This window comes from Echinops telfairi, unplaced genomic scaffold, assembly GCF_000313985.2.
Source record: "Echinops telfairi isolate 266 unplaced genomic scaffold, ASM31398v2 ScPeMD7_443;HRSCAF=831, whole genome shotgun sequence".
NCBI classification, from domain to species: domain Eukaryota; kingdom Metazoa; phylum Chordata; class Mammalia; order Afrosoricida; family Tenrecidae; genus Echinops; species Echinops telfairi.
This window is the reverse complement of record NW_022104341.1, coordinates 2,542,109-2,561,219: the sequence shown is the minus strand read 5'-3', so window position 1 is coordinate 2,561,219 and position 19,111 is coordinate 2,542,109. Positions and strand designations below refer to the sequence as shown.

The 19,111-nt window shown below is 47.0% G+C and overlaps 1 protein-coding gene across 3 annotated transcripts in view; it reads right to left on the bottom strand.

Moving 5' to 3' along the window:
- Positions 1-8,551: 8,551 nt before the first annotated feature.
- The window catches only part of LOC101650302 (monocarboxylate transporter 1-like), a 22,162-nt gene continuing 11,602 nt past the window's right edge, over positions 8,552-19,111 (bottom strand). Inside the window, exons 1-5 of one of the 3 annotated variants that reach the window (XM_045291958.1) lie at positions 18,671-18,799; positions 17,889-17,914; positions 17,201-17,344; positions 12,744-13,610; positions 8,552-9,602 (exon numbers count right to left, since the gene is read on the bottom strand). In XM_045291958.1, the coding sequence (XP_045147893.1) occupies positions 9,427-9,602; positions 12,744-13,610; positions 17,201-17,344; positions 17,889-17,914; positions 18,671-18,711 (1,254 nt within the window). In that variant the 5' untranslated portion in view covers positions 18,712-18,799 and the 3' untranslated portion in view covers positions 8,552-9,426. Of the gene's footprint in view, positions 9,603-12,743; positions 13,611-17,200; positions 17,345-17,888; positions 17,915-18,670; positions 19,103-19,111 lie in introns of those variants that run through there. The other 2 variants (XM_013003875.2, XM_045291957.1) reach the window with 2 other exon arrangements.

Here is a 19,111-nt window from a genome sequence, read left to right as displayed (position 1 = left end):
CTCAGCCCTCTCACCCCACCCACGCGCACCCCCCTCCCCACGGTGCAGCACCCAAGCTCAGGACTTGCTTTCCGGAGGGAGTGTGGCCTGGCCGGCAGCTCCCTTCTCTGGGCCAGACAGGGAATGCGGGAGCAGAGCCGGGAAATGCTGCCTTTCCAGACGGCAGCCTCTTCCTCTGGGAGGAGGGGGAGGTGCTGTGAGGACAGTCCCCCCGGTCCCCACCACCTCCTTGCTGTTACCCCGGTGCAGCCACACCGGGGCGAGTGCCAGGGTGGGGGGGCCGGGCCACGGCATCCAGCCACCGAGGGTGTAGCTGTGACCCAAACCCTATAAACGTTTCGGGTTGGGGGCGCGCGCCCATTTCCACCAGCACCACCCCAATGTTTCCTTTCCCTGGAATGAGCTGAAATGCAAAGGGCATGAAACCTTACAGCCACGAAATCCATTCTTTTCTCCAAATTCAGATCTCTTCCAAACACACAGGCGGAGGCCGCCGCCCACCGGATCTGAGACGCCTGGGAGCCGGATTCCGAAGAATCGCGCTCAGGTTCCCGGCTTGACCCCCAGAACGGCGTAGACGGAGTGAAAGTAGCTATTTTAACAATACCAACTTAACGGAAACTCACTGCCATCGAGGCTGACCCACAGCGACGCTCCAGAGGCAGGGCATTTCCGAGACAAGGAACTCTCCCGGAGTAAAAAGCCCGCGTCTTTCCTCCGGAGCAGCTGTTTCCAACTGCCGGCTTTGATCGCAGCCCCTCGCTGCATACCCGCCACGCCCCCGGGCTCGTTTCCTTTAGGACGCACAGCTCAGGGAGCCCGGTGGTGTAGTGCTTGTGAGTGAGGCTGCCAACTGCAGGGTCAGTAGTTCAGAACCACTAGCTGTTCCGGAGGAGAAAGCCTGGGCTTTCCACTGCCAGGAACTCACAGGGGCACTTCTACCCTGTCTTATGAGGCCTATGCGTTGGCATCAACTCGAGGGAAGTGAATTTTGAGTTCATATGTATTTTTCTTTAAGGGTTGCTTCCGGTGAAGGTAGTTTCTTTTATACATAACCTTCATTGGTGAGGGTACATTGAGGGATTGCAGTCGGTGGGTTGAAACGAAATGTATTTGAATTATTGACGGTAAGACGGCTGATGTGCTCTGTAACCTGTTTCACAAAACGTTCGGAATGTTTTATTGAGAAAACTGAATGACAGAGAAATGTTGAGTAGGTACAAGGTGCCAGCCAGCCGCCGGGCGATTTCCCCTAGGAATTCCAGGAGGTGCCCACATCTCCAGGAACAAAGAAGGCCGGGCCCGCGGCTCCCCGGGTTCCGGGCAGGAAAGCTGCCCATTGGGAGTGGAATCCAGCTAGGTCTGCTGGCACGGGGACCGAGTTCTGTGACCACTTCGCGGAGCCGCCGCAGTGCGCCTTGCCCTCCTGCAGTCGTGCTCGGTGGCAGCTGGCACGACCCGCGCTCCCCTCCACCCCACCCGCGTGGTCACCGCCCGCTCGGGGAGCGGCACCGGGTCCGCCCGTGTCCGGAGCAGGGCCTGCAGTGCGCAGCCCTGCCCGCCAGAGGGCGGCGCGAGCCTGGGAAAGCTGCCGCCGAGGCCGCGGGGTCTCTGCGCCCGCCTCGCAGGGCCCCCGGAAGGAGAGACCTGGGACGTCTCCCACCGCTTCCCCGCCACCCCAGTCTGTCGACCTGAGGGGTAGACGGCGAGGAGCCCGAGCACATTCGCCCAAGGGAGTCCCTTGTCAACCTGCTCGGGCCACGGAGGCGCTCCTTTCGGACCGACCAGAACCGAGCCGCGGTCTTTGAGGAAGTCGACGGCGTCTTGGGGCCCCGCGGCTGGCCTTGCCATTGGCTTCTCCGTACTCGTGGGAGCGAGTGCCCGGCAGTCGGAATCCACCGCCCGGCAGCCGCTCGGGGGCTTGCTCCATCAGACGGCTGGGCGCTCCCCAGCACGTGGGCACGGCAGCCGGCGCGGCTGCGCCCGAGCCCCGAGGCTGGGTCCCGCGAGGGCCCCTCGAGGTGGCCCGTGACTCGAATCCCAACAGGCATCTCTATCGGCTTATGCCACAATGAGAACGCCAGATTTCCTTTTCCCCCACAAACGTGCGATGCTGGGGCTCTCGGCTCTAAGGACGCACCTGGAACTGGCTCAACGTGGTAGCCATCTAGTGGTGGGCAGCTGGTCCCTGCAGCTGGTATCTCTGCCCCAGCAGGCTGGCAAAGGGGCAGCCAGTGACTCCGGAGGGCAAGCACGTCATACAGCAAGCTTCAAAGTGACCTTGGCGTAGGGGAGGGAGAAGGGCAGCCTCACCCACTTCATTGCCCCACCTCCCCAGGCGGCTGCCTGAGCAGCCCTGCAGCTGTTTCTCATGGGCCACAGGGTGTATGTTTTCAGTCCCTCTCAACTCACTGTGATGAGGCTGATTCTGACTTCTGAGGCTCTAACTCTTTACAGGTGTCGAAAGCCCTGCCTTTGTCCCAAGGAACAGCTGGTGGTTTTGAACTGTTGAACCTCTGGTTAGCAACCCAATGTGTAACCATTATGTCACCAGGGAGTATATAAACCGAGTTTTTAGAGCGTTTCTCAAGCAACTTTCTAACTTGCATCTTTACATTTTAGATTTCAAGTGGGGCTTGGGTCCCCAATGGTTAAGTCTTCCAAATCCCCAATACAACATGCACTTTTTAAGGGAACAGAAAGCTGCCTCCTCCTCCTCCTGAGCTGTTAGAGAAGATCTCAAATAGATAATGGAATTTTACATTCTGGATTCACTAAGCATCTTTTTCTTAGAAAAGTACTAAGTATTTCCCTTCCTGTCTATCCAGTAGAGTGAAATCTCAAGTGGAGAGCATGGTGCCAAACTGGGCCAGGCTTAGGTGTTTTGAATTTCTTAAGGCACAACCTCCAGCAGCTTCCAAGGAGAGCCTAGCAAGCCAGTTACCACCTCCCTCCCCAAAGGGTCTGGGTTCTTCCAGCCTAGATTGCTAGGTCAACATTTTAGTGTTTTGCCCCATGTAGCTTCAAAACCAGGCAAACACTATGCACCGGAGACCCCACCCTGTGTTTTGGGTTGAGACTGCTTCCCAAAGTGTGAGCACGTTACTTATGTGACAGTCACCCAAATACATCGCTTCTGGTCTTGCAAGAAGCAGGGTTCCACCAGGGCTATGGTGCCAGCGTCAACCCATGGAGGAGAGCTGCCTTGGGGAGCTCCCTAGAGCTACGGCCCACTTTGGTTTTTGCAGGATTTAAAAAAACTTGTTTGGGATGGTTCATTTGTTCCCATAACTTCTCTTATCTGGTTACACCATTTCATCCTTGGATGGGGGGGGGAGGGGGAGAGAGGATAAACAAGCATTTTATACATTAAGGTGTGGGAAAAAAACCAAAGACGGGTAACCCCCCCCACGGACCCCTGTGTGATTTTTTAATCTGGACTATCAGAAGAAATTACCAGACACCACTTAGAACCTATTTTACTCTTCAATTATTAACAGTATTTACTAAAATCAATGCGTTTGATGCAGTCTCACTTTCCATATCAGTACAACGTAAAGCCGTATTTTTCACCCATGAATTTACTCCTGCAGTGACAGGATTCGATGTAAGATTTTAACTGCGTGGTCATGGCAAATCCTGGGACTGCCAATGTTTCCTTTAAGGGTTCATCCAAATCTTGGGTGAAAAAAATATCCCTGGTGCCAAGGCTGTTGGCTATTGCACGAGATGGCACAGTGCTCTCTGCAGGGTCCCTGTCACAATGAACACAGAGCCATGTTGCCACTTCCCTTTTCGTTGCCAGGCCGCCAATTTAGTGCAGGAACGCCATTCCTTCTAAGTAATGTCAAATTGAGAAAATTTCCAAGAGCCACTCTTTATATAGTTTCCAGATTTTGTCTCTGAATATAGTTTCTCCAAGAGATGTGAAGACTCAAATTTATACATGACAGTCCCCTGTGGAAGCTGAAACCTGACTTGGCTTAAGCAATTTTCAGGGTTATTAGCAGAACGAACATCCCCTATACCCGTTACCAGAAATTGTTTCCTTAGTCTTCCTTACAAATCAAGCAATTTACTATTCAAGAGGAATACTTTCCTTATTTTGTCATTAAAAAAAAAAATCAAGATATAAAAATCTTTGATTTTTAAGTTCAAATTCATCGCCCCTGCAAAAAAAATCTTTTAGTGAAACATACCATGTTTCCCCGAAAATAAGACCTACTTGCAGTTTTGCCTCACTGAAATATAAGGCAACTCCTGAAAATAAGGCCTCCCCCAAAATAAGGCCCCCCCAAGCTAACGTTAACTCTGGACTGTAGCGGTGGGCGCCACCGTGCAGCTCACTGTTGGCGGCTGTGCAGCTGGAGCAGACAGGAAGTACGAGTAAATGTGCCATAGGTTGTTGTACATGGAAATAATGGTAGTAAGAAATTCTTGATACTGTAGGATTCAGTTTGTCTAGTTATGCTGATTTGTGATGACAACTACTACCATACGGTATACAGGTAATTAATTTCCTTTTTTGTTGTTCAACAATGTGTACCGTATTTTTCATGGAAAAATAAGGTATTCCCCTGAAAATAACACCTAGCGCATCTTTGGGAGCAAAAATTAATATAAGGCACTGTCTTATTTTCAGGGAAGCGGTACTTACACACACATAAAGTATACCTAAGTTGCTTTAAGTTCCTGGCTTTCTTTCAACAAGCTTACTACATAACTCTGTATGTGGAGTAATGCCGGTCTGGCCATCCATCCTGGTTCATTTTCGTTAAAGGGTTTCTAACTATGCGTATGTGTGCACATTTAGATACATATGAGGTACCCCCCACCCCAACCAGAATTTTTCTCAGAGCTATGTATTTAAATTTTTTTACAAAACCACTTTACCACCTTCAAAGTACTCTCTCTATTACACACAATACATTTGTCAAATCTGCAATTCTTGGAAACATTTCAAACTCATCTTTTTGGATGGCTGACAGCACCTCCTTTTTTTCCCACCTCTACTTCGTCAAATCGCCGTCCTTTCATGTTCCTCTTCATTCACGGAAACAAAAAGAAGTCTCACAGAGGTGAGGTCAGGTGAGTCTGGTGCGTGGGGCAAGAGAGACATGCCCAAAACTGGCGCACTGAGATGGCTGACTGAGCAGGTGCACTGTCGTGGTGGCAAAACTAGTCCCCGGTCTGCCACACATCAGGCCTTTTATGTCGCACACTGTTACACAATCTTTTCAGAACCTCTAAATAGAAAGCTTGATTAAGTCTGACCTGGTGGAACAAACTCCATATTCACCACGAGTCAAAATTTTTGTCCCTTCTGGAAATCAGATGTCTAGAACGAGGTTTGTAATCAATCAACATTTCATGTTTTTTGAAATGAGGAAAACTACTGTACACTTGAATTTTTCCCATAACACTGTCCTAGTAAGCTATCTTCTACATCACAAGATTCTGTGGCATTTTTTCCAAGGAGGAAACACAATTTCATGGCCACACGCTATTCTCTTAAATCGGTCATCACAAAAAAAGTAGGTTCTAGTGAAAACTTTTATGAAAAAATTCACCGTAACCAGAGAGAACCTTCCCAGGTGACGCCTCTGGGTGCACTCACTCAGTTGCCTGATGCTCGCCTCTCATGAAAAATGTGCACTATGAAAGCTGTGCTCTGTCCAGCACAATTCCTGTTTTTTAGGTAGCCCCTTGCATATGGATATACAAATTTATACCTCTGGGACAGCAGTACACACTGGTAAAGTTTAACCTCATTGTCTAAATGAAACATTAGGAATTTTGTTACATTTTACCTTTATGGCAACTTAAGCAAAAATTCATTGAAATCCAACTCTTATCCCCAAAGTGGAAAGGGTGGAGCTGTGGGAGCCGTGTACTTGGGTCTGCAATCCACAAGTCATCTGCATGGATGTGGAAACTTCCGGAGCAGCTGTGTGCACTGGGGAACACTGTGTGTACTGGAAGGAGACAGGTATGCAGTTGACAGGTGGGCCTCAGACTAAGCAGATACACACATTAAAAAAAAACAAAACCAATCCACACACAACTCATGGCCAATTCTCACAGGACAGCTTAGAACTGCCTCACAAGGTTTACAAGACTGTAAAACTTTACAGAAGCAAATCTTCCTCCCATAAACAGCAGGTGGGTTTGAACCCTCAGCTAACCTGTAGGTTAACTGCTGGGGTCACACAGCCCCTGCAACTATGCATCCCCCCAAACTTCATTGCCGACAAGTCTTTATCCGCTCATAGTGACCCTATAATAGAGCATGGCACTGTAAAATTGTCCGGGGGCATTTCTGAGACTCTTTACATGAAAAACTGCACACAGCGAACCACATTTGTAAGTTGAGGCCAAAAGGTTGACATGGTTAGGAGGCCCTCATTTGGAGGCCCAAAGCTGTGCCTTAGTTTTGAGCCTGCCAATTACAGCTTATGTAAGTTCACCAACGCCAATCTCCTCAAGATCTGCATGCTTCCTCTGTAAGGCTGGGATGCCGACATTCACCCCACTTCAAACGGGCGCTAATAGCAAAGAAGCTGCCATGTGTGGCAGAATCGCCTCTGATTAAACAGTAAGACCAGGGCATGCTCCTTTGGCAGCATTTACATGGTGTGACTATTTGCTTGTTTCTCCCTTAAACTGCTGTTGCAGCATTCTTCCACCCGTTAGTTCCAGGTAACCTTATCACCCCATTGGTTGAAATTTGAGGACAAATTGTAAACCAACTATTTCTTTAAAAGTATCCATTGCCGCAGCAAAGCAGGTAGCATTTTGCAAATAGGGCAAACGTGATCACTTTGAGTGTATAAGGGTCACAGCAGCTTGTATTAACGTGGCATTTACCACATGCTGGGCAGGGTCCTGAGTGCACTTATTCCTCGAAACCTCGGCACGGTTACTCCACCTGCAGACAAGGAGGCTGGTACACAGGGGTGCAGTCCCCAAACCCGAGCTCTTCACCACCGTCTTAGGGCTGTCTTCCGCAGGATCTGCCTCGTTCATACTAACAAGTGAGACCACTCCCAGGTGGAAGTTGTGCATTTTGATCCCAACTAGAAATTAGCCACCTGCTCTGGTGGTTGTCAACAAATTCTGAAGCTGGTTTACACACATTCATTCAACATTTTTCAATTCTAGGGGGTGTCTAAAGAGAAGAGGGAGGAGCAGAGAGGGGGTCTATGGAGATCAGCACATTCTAAGGAAATACAGCTAATTTGAATTGACAGACAAGTCATTGGCATTCTAAAATGGATGCAGCATTCCCAAAACCCAGGGACTAAAATTCGAATTTAAAAAATAGCTGCTAAACTTAAAGGTACTTTCAGAATTAGACTGTTGTGTCTTCAGAACACTGAGCTAGCTGCATTCAGGGGGAAAGGATCAGACAGCATGTGATCATTTAAACGGGGATTAGAGAAAGACGTGATAGTGTGACCTGAAAGGTGTCAACAAGGCTACCGACATTCACACCAACAGCAAGTAAGAACAGACCAACAATGTAGCGGGCCGTCGGTGGGCATCAGCACTGAACCAGGGCTAATGACATCATGTACCCAACAGTACTGCTTTAATGAGTCAAGATGAGACAGCAAAACAAAACACACTATGCTCTTTAAGTGTTTCACTGGAACACCTCACCGTTTTGGCTTCATGTAATGAGGTATTTGTAGAAGAAATTTATTTTGTTCACATTTTAGGTAACATTTAAATGGAAAGGGTTCTTTTAGGAGGAGGGGACAGTGGTGGGTAAACAAAAAAAGAACAGATTTGAGTCTTTATTTTTGGAAAACAAGCAAATACCTATCCCTTCCTGGCTTACACATTAGGAGAGTGTCTGTACTAACGTCTATTTCCTCTCAACATACACCTAAATCAAGATTTTGAGATTATACGCTGTCTTCACTTGCGTCAGTGCTGAGGGTTGACATCAGAAGTCTAGAAAACACATGAGGGCCCCAACGGGATTAGAGCCAAAGGAAGAGAGTCCATTTTCCCTGTGATGGTAACAGTAAATGAGTCCACTGGGTCCCGGCAGCCATTTTGCTCCTATTGGGTTACTGGTATATTATCCAGCATGGAAAGATACCACTGGTCCAGATCAACCTCAGAGAGGACCTGGTCTCCTGTGCTAACTACTATCCTACCTCTTTGATTCCCAGACCTGGAGCAGGGAGGCCTTTCGCTGTGTGGCTTGTGTTCCTGTCCTTGTGCTGATGCTGGCCAGCCAGCCACATCCATTTACTTGTAAATAATGTAAAACAGAGATCTAGGTCTGCGCTGCTTTTTCACCATGTTAGATTTGCGTCTATTTAACACTCAGCCCACCAACATTTTAAATAAAATTAGACATTTTCTTTTAGTTTATTACTTTAAATAACAATTACTATATGAACATAGAACTATGATTCGGAGAGATGAAAACTCAAGACAATAAATTTTTTAAAATTTGTGGGCAGTTATTTAATATACTCAATCAATGCTAACATTCCATTGAAAGTACACATTCTTACAAACACTTGCCCAGGAATGTTTACAGCACCAGTATTAGTATTAGTCAAAAAGTAGGAGCCACTTAGCTGTCTAACTGGTGAATGGATAGAAAACGTACCATGGTCCTTCTCACCCAATGGCATAGCAATGCTGAGGCAGACAAAACACAGATGCCTCCGAGGTCACTTGGCTCTGTGAAAGCAGACATGCGAAAGGCTCAATACCGTGTGCTGCCATGTATCCCACGGAGGGAAAGGCACGCGAGATGTTGTAGAAATCTGCCTACCGGCACCAGGGGAGGTGCGTGAGGCCCAGGGACCCATTCTGCTTGTTACTGATGCTCTGTGACAGGGCAGCAGCTATTTGACTTGTGTTAAAACTCGTGGGACTGTATGCTCTGTGTTATAAGTTAGGTGGAGTTCACGTGGACTATACACCTTTAAAAGGGGAAGGATTCTGTTTGTAGGAGGGGCTTTCAAGGACCCACGAAAAATGGAATCAAAAGATGATGCAATTTCTGTACAACTGCTAATATATTCAAACCACTGAATTGTATATAAATTACGGCAATAAAACTGTTTAAAAAATTTTTAAGATAATACAATTTTCCCATGAACTTTTTTTTGAAGCTCCTCATAAATAACTCAGTAAATCTGGCTTCAAATAGAAGCTTCCTCCTCCCATTGTCTCTCAGAAGCCCCCACCCTCAAAGGATGCTAAGGAATGAAGTAAAAGTCCCATCGGCCAACACGTGTTCTGATGCTTATGCTAGTGCCGCTGTGTCCATGAGGTGCCACCAGTAGCACCTGGTGCAGTAGACTTTGGTTGAAAGTTCCTGTTTATCGAAGGTTCAGGTAGAATTCTTCTCTTTGGGTCCTCCCACTTTCCTTTCTCTTCTGAAGAGTCTGCTGCTCAGTGCCCTCCTTTGCTGCCTTCATCGTCCTGCTTTTGTTCCGCTTTCCGCTCTGTTGCCCTTAATCGATAATGGATGCTCATGCCAATGAAGAGGAAGATGCCGGCAACAATGAGGATGGCACCGCTGGCCCAGTAAGTATATTTGTAGTCTCCATACACATCGGTGAGGCCACCTGAAGTCAATAACAAAAGAAACTGTTATGTGGGTTCTAAAAAACCAGGTGTATACTCTTTCCTAAATAAAGTCTAAAGATTCACTGAGAGAGGGCCCCCTATGAGACCACCAAGGAGCCCTAACAACAAAACAACGGCCAGCTGCACACCTGCTAACCAACAAGCTAGGCCTCTACTCCATCCAAGACAGACCTGGTAGCTTGTTCCCAGAGCATTTCTAGCCTTTAAAACCCTGTGGGAAGTTCTACTCTGTCCCATAGGGTTGCTAGGCGTAAAGAAACTGATGAGATGGCACATAACAATAAGAACTGTCTTTGCAGTCTCCCCCAAAGGCAAGTTGCACCTCAAAATGTAGGGATAAAGGATCATCTTAATTTGCAACATCACACTGACTTAGAATGACTCTGTGTTCATCAGAGTGGAAAAGGGCCTAGCGACTATCTAGTTCACGTCTCCTGTTTTATAAGAGGGTGGGCTGGTGCCCAGAGAGATTTAGAAAGATTCTTCAAAATCACACACCTCTTCATATCTCGTTGCCAGAACCCCAGACCAGTGCTCTTTCCCCCTTTCTCAGAGAAGACTGCTCTCAATTGTCCTTTACTCCTGCTACTGCTACAGGAATAAGGAAGCATTTAAAAGCAAGTTTGATTATTAGTGGTGTCCTCATCTTCCGGAGGAGGGAACGGAGGCCCAGGCTGAATGAATGATTCTCTCCAGGAAGCCTGACTCTCAAGTCTGTCCACTCCCCCCTTAAGGGACTCCACTCCAGCGCAGCGCAGGAGAGAATGCATCCGCAGTCGGCCTGTCGTGTGTGCGGCTGGCACAGGCGGAGGGGTGCTTTGCTCTGTGAGACGCGCGGCTGCCCTGAGTGGGAGGGACTCGCTGTGTCGTGTGTGCGGCTGGCACAGGCGGAGGGGTGCTTTGCTCTGTGAGACGCGCGGCTGCCCTGAGTGGGAGTGACTCGCTGGTGCAGAACAGCATATCCTATTGCTTTCTCTGGATGCACATTGAAATCTGAACGGTCCGAGGGGTCATGGAGTCAAGAAATGCATAGACTGGACTCAGCACTTCATACACTTACAATGACAGGTTTATATACTTCTCTTTATATCCCAAAGATACCATTTTTGTTAAAGTAAAATGCCACCTTCCACGTGTACAGGACTGAACAGAGCCAGTTCAGGCGCGCATGCATGCTGTTCCGTCATGCAATCCTCATGCAATCGTCATGCACTGATGCTGCCCTACCAGGTGCCACACGTGGAGCCCTGCTGGTGCAGCGGTTAAGTGTTGGGCTGCAATCAGCATGGTCTGCAGTTCAAAACCACCAGCAGCTCCTCGGGTGAGACCGGGCTTTCTACTGAGTCAGCGTGTGCCAGGCACAGGCAATGATAGGGGATGCTGAGGGAACAAGGAGAAGCTGGAATCTCTGCCTTTACATCGCTCGCTGGCCAGCAAGAAGAAAGATGTTAATCGCAAGACTAGAAAAGTCCAAAACAGTAGTTGTGACAAGTGCTACAAAGGGTCATTTGAATGCAGAACTTGGGGATGTGACTAGTGCGTGGGGAGGAGGACACAGACTGACTAGGGGAAAGGGGAAGGCGAGGAGCCAGGCACTTCTCTTCCTTGCTGGGCGGTGCAGCAGTGAGAGGCCGTGTGGTGTGCGCAGGCTGAGGGAAGCCAACAGGGCTGCTAGGGCGGAGCACGCAAGAGCCAGCCAGGAAAATGAGGCTAGAGAGGCAGGTGGCAGTGCAGGCCACCCAGTCAAGGCCACATTAAGGAATGGGATCCTCACCCAAGCATATTGGAAAGTTACTAGAAAGTTCTAATCAGCTGGGATATCAGATTTGCATTTGCAAAGATAGTTCTGGCTGCAAACTGATAGCAGACCCCCTGTTCTGGGTGAGGGTAAATCAGGCAGGAAGCTATTGGAGAGGCTCAGTTAGGAGACTGGGCCACATTTTCCTTCTGCCTATGGTAGGGAAATAGGCAAATATCAGAGATTTGGGGAGTAAAAAAATGACGGTCGAAGTTGGCAAATCATTGGCTATGGGAGGGAGAGAAAGGAGGAGGGAGGGGAAGTTCCCCAAAGTTCAGAGATCTTTTCTGTATCCTCCTGCCTCTACAGTGTGTCATTTCAAAAGCACCCAGAGAAACCCCAGGTGGAGCTATTTGGTTAGGCGATGGGCGGTTAACCACCATGGTTCAAACCCGCCCGCTGCTGCTGAGGGAGCAAGATGAGGCTGTCTTTGGATAAGATTTACATGTCAAAATCCACTCACTCAGAGTGAGATTGGGGGACACTTTTTCAATGCAAAAAGTTCTATTCTTAGGGAAGAAGCCATCACGTTTTATGGTCATCATCTACTAGCAGTCCCATCAAGCTATTGCATTTCGAATCCTCTAGTTCTTTATATAACAATCCTACTCACGAACGTGTGAGAGCTGACTAAGTCAAAGCCCTAAATCTTTTGAGCCTGTAAATCTTTAAGACATCAGAAAGTCTCAACTTTCCCCCAAGGAGCCGGTGCCGAGTTCAAACTGCTGACTTTGTGGTTAGCAGCCCAATGTGTAATCCATTGTCCCAGCAGGGCTTTGTGAGAGATGCTGGGCTATGTAACATAGGGAGGACAGTCCCTGGGGCCCTGTGCGCCCTCACATGGGAACCGTGGTGGTTATTTTAAATGTTACTACTCATATAAAGTCTATGATTAAAAAATGAAACCATCTCCACTACTCTCAGTGTACCATATACACTCGTGTATAAGCACATTTTTAATGTGGTTTTTGTGGTAAAATTAGGTGCCTCAGCTGATATTCAGGTGGGCTTAACCTCAAGTACATACAGTATATATGACCATTTTTCTACAATGTCTTATGAAGAGAAAAAAATGTGTTTTAAAGCAAAGTGAAATTTCATAACAATATTCTATTCCCTTTTCACTCTATGGCTCAACTTAATCCAATTCTGTCAGCACTGAGCAGTCTGTTCTGCCGCACCCAGCATTACGCCAGTGCGGAGTGTACAGGGATGAGAGAGACCTGCTCAAGCATGTAACTCTCGACTCTCTATCACCTGCCCAATCCTGTGCGCTTGTTCTGAGATCCCAGCACCACGGAGGCAGGGGGACATACTGTACCTAAAACTGGTGGTCCCAGGAGGATAGGGCCGCATTCCAGAATGGTCACTAGTCCCACGGCGCTGGAGAACCTCTGGGATCCAACGAGGTCCATCAGCGTTTCAAACAATACTGAGCTGAACCACCCAAAGGCAAACCCAAGGAACCCGGCGTAGAGACAAACCTCCATGTAGCTGGTGGCTAACGGCACCAACAGGTGACACATCCCATTGGCAATAATGGCCGCGGCAAAGAAGTGCTGGACATGCGGTCGGACCCATTTCGTGTTGGCCACAAGGCCCATGCAAGGCCTGGCCACGATATCCACAAAGGACATAATGGAAAGAAGGAAGGCGGCGTGTTCACTACTGAAATGCTTGCTCTTAGCATAATTAGTAAGGAAGATTAAAGGCGTGGCCAGCGCAAAAGCCATTAGCAAGTTACCGGCGAGGTAGAGCATGAAACCTCTATGAGTGAACAGAGCTAAGTCCAGAGTTTGCTTGACTGTTTCGAAGACGGATGGCTTGTCCTCTTTGGGCAGGCCACCATTCGGATCTGTATTTGCATCAGCAGCATCTTTTCTTGCGTCCCATTTTCCAGCTTCCAGAACGAATGCCTTCGTCTTTGTCTTCTCAACATTGGTAGATTTGGGTCCTACTGGTCGCATCAGGGATCCAGCCACACAGCAGTTTAATAGGCAGGCCCCGAGAATTAGGAAGCTTCCTCTAAGGCTGAAGGTATCAAAGAGAACCTGATTGAGAGGGGCCAGGACGGCAAGGAGCACAGGGCTGCCCGTCATGGCCAGCCCATTGGCCAGTGGTCGTCTCTTGTAGAAATACTTGCCAATCATGGTGAGAGCTGGATTCAAGTTGAAGGCCAGCCCAAGGCCTGAGGAGAGAGAGAGAGAGAGAAAAGAAAAACTACTGTGGTTACTTTCAGAAGAAGTCTATTAGTTATTAATTAATAAGGCAAAGGAAGTGAATGGGAATGGATGAGATCATCACGCGTCTCTGAGGCCATTATAACCAGAAGAGCTTTAAGTGAACTATTGTCATAGAAGTACTTTTGGACAAGTGTCTTATGCAGCAAATGCCACATTTACAGGTTTTTTTAGCTGTAGCAACAAAAACAGTAAACATTTGAAGGCACCCAGAGGTACCATTTCCCCCCTGCAAACGCTAGGGGCCCAGCTCTATCTTGACACACACTGGGGCTCCATGAGTGGGTTGGCTTGAGGACTATTCATACTCTGCAGCTCAGGTTTGAAAGTCCCAAGATCTGGCCCACACCTTTAAGCCTTACCGCAGTCTACTCTGTGCTAATCTTGTTACTGCCCTTAGGCCTTTGGCTAGCAAAAAAAATCCACAAAAACTAAAAACCTCAGAGCCAACTAGTTGATTCAGACTCTCAGGGACCCTATAGGACAGGGTAGAACAGCACCTGTGGGTTTTGGAGACTTTAACTCTTTGCAGATGTAGTAGAATGCCTCATCTTTGCCCCAAGGAACAGCTAGTGTTTTCAAATTGCTGCCTTTCTGGTTAGCAGCCCAATGTGTAACCATTATGCCACCAGGGCTCCTAGTTAGACTAGCCATTCCCCTACTTTTCCAGAAACCTAGCTCCTTGTCATTCAATTCTCAACTCAAAGCCACTGTCCTGGAAGATCAGTCATTTAGGGACTATCTAATCCTTCCTCATCACAGACAAAAAACAAATTCTCATGCCTTCTTATAGCAACTCTAGAGGGCAGTGTAGAACTGCCCCGACGAGTTTCCAAGACTAGCTCCGTATGAGGGTAGAAAGCCCAGCCTTTATCCTGCTTCTCATCACATTGCTCAATTCTTGGCTCTGGTATTTTCGTGCAGCCTTATATTTTCTTATTTATTCACTTATTTGTTGAACTATTGTCTTCTTTCCACAACAAAAGAGCAGAAAGCTTGCCAAACGTGTTGACTTTAACCCCATAGAATGACGCCTGGCATACAATGGGGACTCTGTTATTCACTGCATGAATTCCTAAGTGAAACAGGAACAAGATGATTAACCACGCAGGAACAAGTACAATTATATTCCTCCCTTGGTTGTTCAAGTTTTCTGGTATAGTTAAAATATTTAACAGTAAAAACGGACTGAGTGAGAGCATAAATCCAAAAAAATAACGCCCAGTATGACCACCTGGTATATTAGAAGCAGGACGGAAGGCACTAAAGAGCCTTTGTGAAAAGTAATTTGGCCAATATTATCAAAAACATTTCCCCACAGTAATTCTACTGTGACACACTTACCTTAAGGAAATAATCATCTTCAGAGATGTAGGGAGAGGCACTATTATACAAACATTGTCTATGAAGAGTGAAAATGATAAACCCCTCAACATGCAATCAGAAAGTGGTGGAATCAGTTATGGTACATGCACACAACAGAAAAATACCAGCTGCTGAAGAATATGTGTGGATGGGCAAGTATGTGCATGATGTATGATGACATTTACAAATGGACTGTAAGCATCATAATCGAATCTCTTTTGTTCTAAAAAAGTATATGTGTGCATTAAAAACACGAGTCGACATAATAACAAAGTATTAATGGTGCTTAATGCAAATACAGGTAGGTTAAAATTTAACATATTATCATTTGTTTTCCCGTTGGGCCCATGTTTAATTTGTTCTAGTTTCTATTATTTTGTGCCCTTTTTTTCCCTCTCTCTTCATATCTCTTAGCTTCCTATAGAAGCGACACGAGACTGTGAGCATCAAAATTATGATGATAAACAACACAGTCAGACGGGAACTTAAGCTATGTGAAATGCATTTAACCCAAGCACATGGGATCCAGCCTCTTTCTATGCCATCCACCATTTGTTTAATTACCTCAGCTAGTGGAATGCCTTAAATCCACCCTTGAATGTATAGAAAATATCCTTTTAGCTAAATCACATCTAATGAAATGTTTCTCTTAAACCCTTGTAAATGTTTCCTAATCAAATCCCTATTATGCAATATCTTATTATATGGGTAAGGAGTTATACAAAAATCAGTTATATTCCAATCACATTTTAGCATTAACTGACAAGCCCAAAATCTTGATCTTTCAGCAAAAGAACAGTCTGTTGTAATAGTCCAGTCACTATTGTATAAAATGTTCAGTTATGATTGATAGAGCCCCAGAGTGTCCCTTAGATGGCATCCGCAATGGAAGAAATATCTCAGCAGGCAGCGATCGCCATTCTCAGGAATCTACAAGGTCTTGACGTTTTGAATAACTTTAATAGCAGGACAGGGTCAGGTCACGCATCAGCTTCCCTCCTTTCTTCTGGGCCTTGCTGGCTGAAGAGAACCCACCTCTCTTTGGCCTCAGCCCTGCTTGGTGGTCCACGCGGAGATGGGAGACCAGAGGGCAAGAGAGAGGGGAGGAGAAGGCGGACAAGGGGAAAGGAGACAGGGGAGCGAGGGCGGGGGAGAGAGAAGGGGGAGCAGAGAGAATGGGGGCGAGAGAGCTTTGTGCTTTCTTACATGATGGTTTTTTAGTTTTAGTATGTCGTTGGACTTGTTTTATGATTTTCTTTATGTGAACTCAGGATAGGTAAACTCACAGAGACTGACTAGATGAACAGCTCCTTGGGGTTCGGGCAGGGTGAGTGGAGGGACACCGGGAGCTAATAATGAGAACAAGAAGGAAGCGAACGTTCTCACGGACTGTGGGGACGACTGTGCAACACTTGTGACTGGATTTAAAGCACTGAGTCGCATGGCATGTCAATTGTCTGTCCATAAGACCGCTTAGCTCTGAACTGCGGGCTGTGGCGGACCTATCATCTTTCCACTCAGCAGCAGTGCCACATTCGTATTTAGCTACTGGGAAATGAGGTTGCTCTCATGGTGGTCACGACTCGGGACTTGATCTGCTGGCAGCTGGCGTGGCTTTAGTAAGGGCTCTGTCTGCGCCCTGGCAAGTATATCTGACCCTCCACCAGTGGACATGCACTCCTACTCCAATGGGAGCCAGCTCTTCCTGGGTGGGAGGGGCAATGATAGGAATGGTGGGTGATGAGATGAGCCCCCTTTCAACAACCTTCCACACGCCCTTTGCTGTTCACTAAGGAAGGAAGGAGAGAAAGGAAGGAGGGAGGGAGGGAAAGAAAAACTCTTCCCATTCGTTCATTCAACCTATAAAAATCACCTATGAAGGGCCAGAATTTTCTGTAAGGAGTTGCTTTCCTGAAACGCTTATACAAAACGCACGGCCATTGAGCTGTTCCAATTCGGGGCGAAATGACCCAGTGCCATCAAGTCGATGCCGACCCAGCGACCCGACAGGACAGGGTAGGAATTACTGTGGGCTTCCCAGACTAACTCTTCATGGGAGTAGAAAGCAAACTAAAGAAGCAATGTCATTCCTCAAAAGAACTAGCTGATGGGTGCTACGAGTAGTCCACACACAATAAGAGCATTGCTGGAAAATGAGCCAAGAGCAACTCACCTCCAATGACTCCAATACACAGGTAGAGTTCCTGCACGGTGCTGCAGAAAGAAGCTGCAATCAAGCCACTGCCTGCCAAGCAGCCACCAGCCACCATGACGGGCCGACTGCCGTATCTGTTCACCAGAACACTGCTGATGGGGCCTAGGGGAGAAGCAACCACTTAGTGACACGAAGAAAAGCCCAATCCCTCTCTTACACAAACTGACATAAAAGGCACCAGACAGAACCATTCCCTGCCCAGATCAACAGAAGACAGTGGTAGGAAATACTGCTTTCGATCACTGCCCGTAGTTTGGAGTCAGAGATAGGTGTAACAGGGGAGAGCGTATTGATCATGCAGCTTCTATACTCCTAGAATACAAATGCTGAATAGGTTTTAACTGCAATCTATCATTCTTAGTCTATCTCTTTTGAGGCAACAACAGACTGTAACACTCTGTTTGTAAGTGATGACAGAATCCTTTATACATACCTATAAATTATCAATCAGACAACAGAGCACGCTTTCTGTTTCCAACTTTTGGACATGTATCAGGAACAAAGACAACATGGATGGATAGGATGAGATGTATGAAAACACTCGATCAATCATCTAACTTTAGAGTAGACTTTCACACTGGCTAAAATATGTATATGTATTCTTCCATATAAAACTAAAACAAAACTACAAGACAAGAATGCCTACCATCACCACTTTTCTTCAACATTCTACTGGAGGTCCAAGCCAGCGCAGTAAGACAGGAAAAAAAGAAAAGGTATAAAGAATAGAATGGAAGAAAGCAAACGATTAGTATGTGTAGAAGATACACTCATCCAGCTAAAAACGCTGAAAGAATATACTAATGAACTACTGGAAACAAGAAGAGTTTATGAAGCTTACGAGGACACAATTAAAACTCAAAAACCAACTGCATTTCTACATACCAGTGCAACAAAAACAGATTCAAGTTATTCTTTCTAGATGGTGTTTTATAATGCTCTGGCTGGCCTGGTGGTGGGCGGCTGAGTTGGGCTGCGAATCATGAGGTTACAAGGTGAGCAGTTCGAAACCACCAGCTGCTCCGTGGAGAAAGACAAGGCTTTCTACTCCCATAAAGAGTCAGTCTTAGACACTCACAGGGGCAGTTCTATCCTGTCCTGTAGGGGCGTTATGAGTCGGAATGGCAATGAGCATAGCAGACCCAACAGAGTTCACAGTTGCTATATAACTTCTATGCTTGGAGGGGATGAAAATGTGACGATTGCATAGTTTCAATAACTAGCATTCCATTTGGAACATTTGTTTATCGAGAGGGAAGACAGATGGGGTTTTCTACTCCCATAAAGTGACAGTCTTGGAAACTCACAAGGGGCAGTTCTACCCTGTTCTATCAGGTCACTTATGAGTCAGCATCGACCCAATGGGCGTGTGTTCGGTTTTGGTTGGCTTACTGAGAGAGTAAAGGGCAGGCCTTATCGGGTACTTACCTCCAGCATACATGACAGCGAACATGATCGAGGAAATCCATGAAACCTCACTGGTGCTGGCATGGAATATACTTTCAATTTCTTTGAAAAACACAGATATCGATTTGCCAAATGCACAAGAGAATCCGATGGAAATGAAAGCTCCAAAAACCACTGCCCAGCCCCAGCCTCCGTCTGGGGTGGTGTATCCAGCAGGATCTCCTTTTGAGAGTGTCATTGGACACAAAGGTAAATTCCACTCAAATCCAAAGATCTGAAGGAGCTGAAATTATAAAATGGCACGTCATGTACCTTGTAACCAAGCACCTCCACAAACCCTCATGCACTTAGGTGCCGATGCCTGGACTGCTTGTTAATGTTACCTGTGCACTGGGAGTCACGGTGTCGGCCTTAGGTGCTTGTTAATGTTACCTGTGCACTGGGAGTCACGGTGTCGGCCTT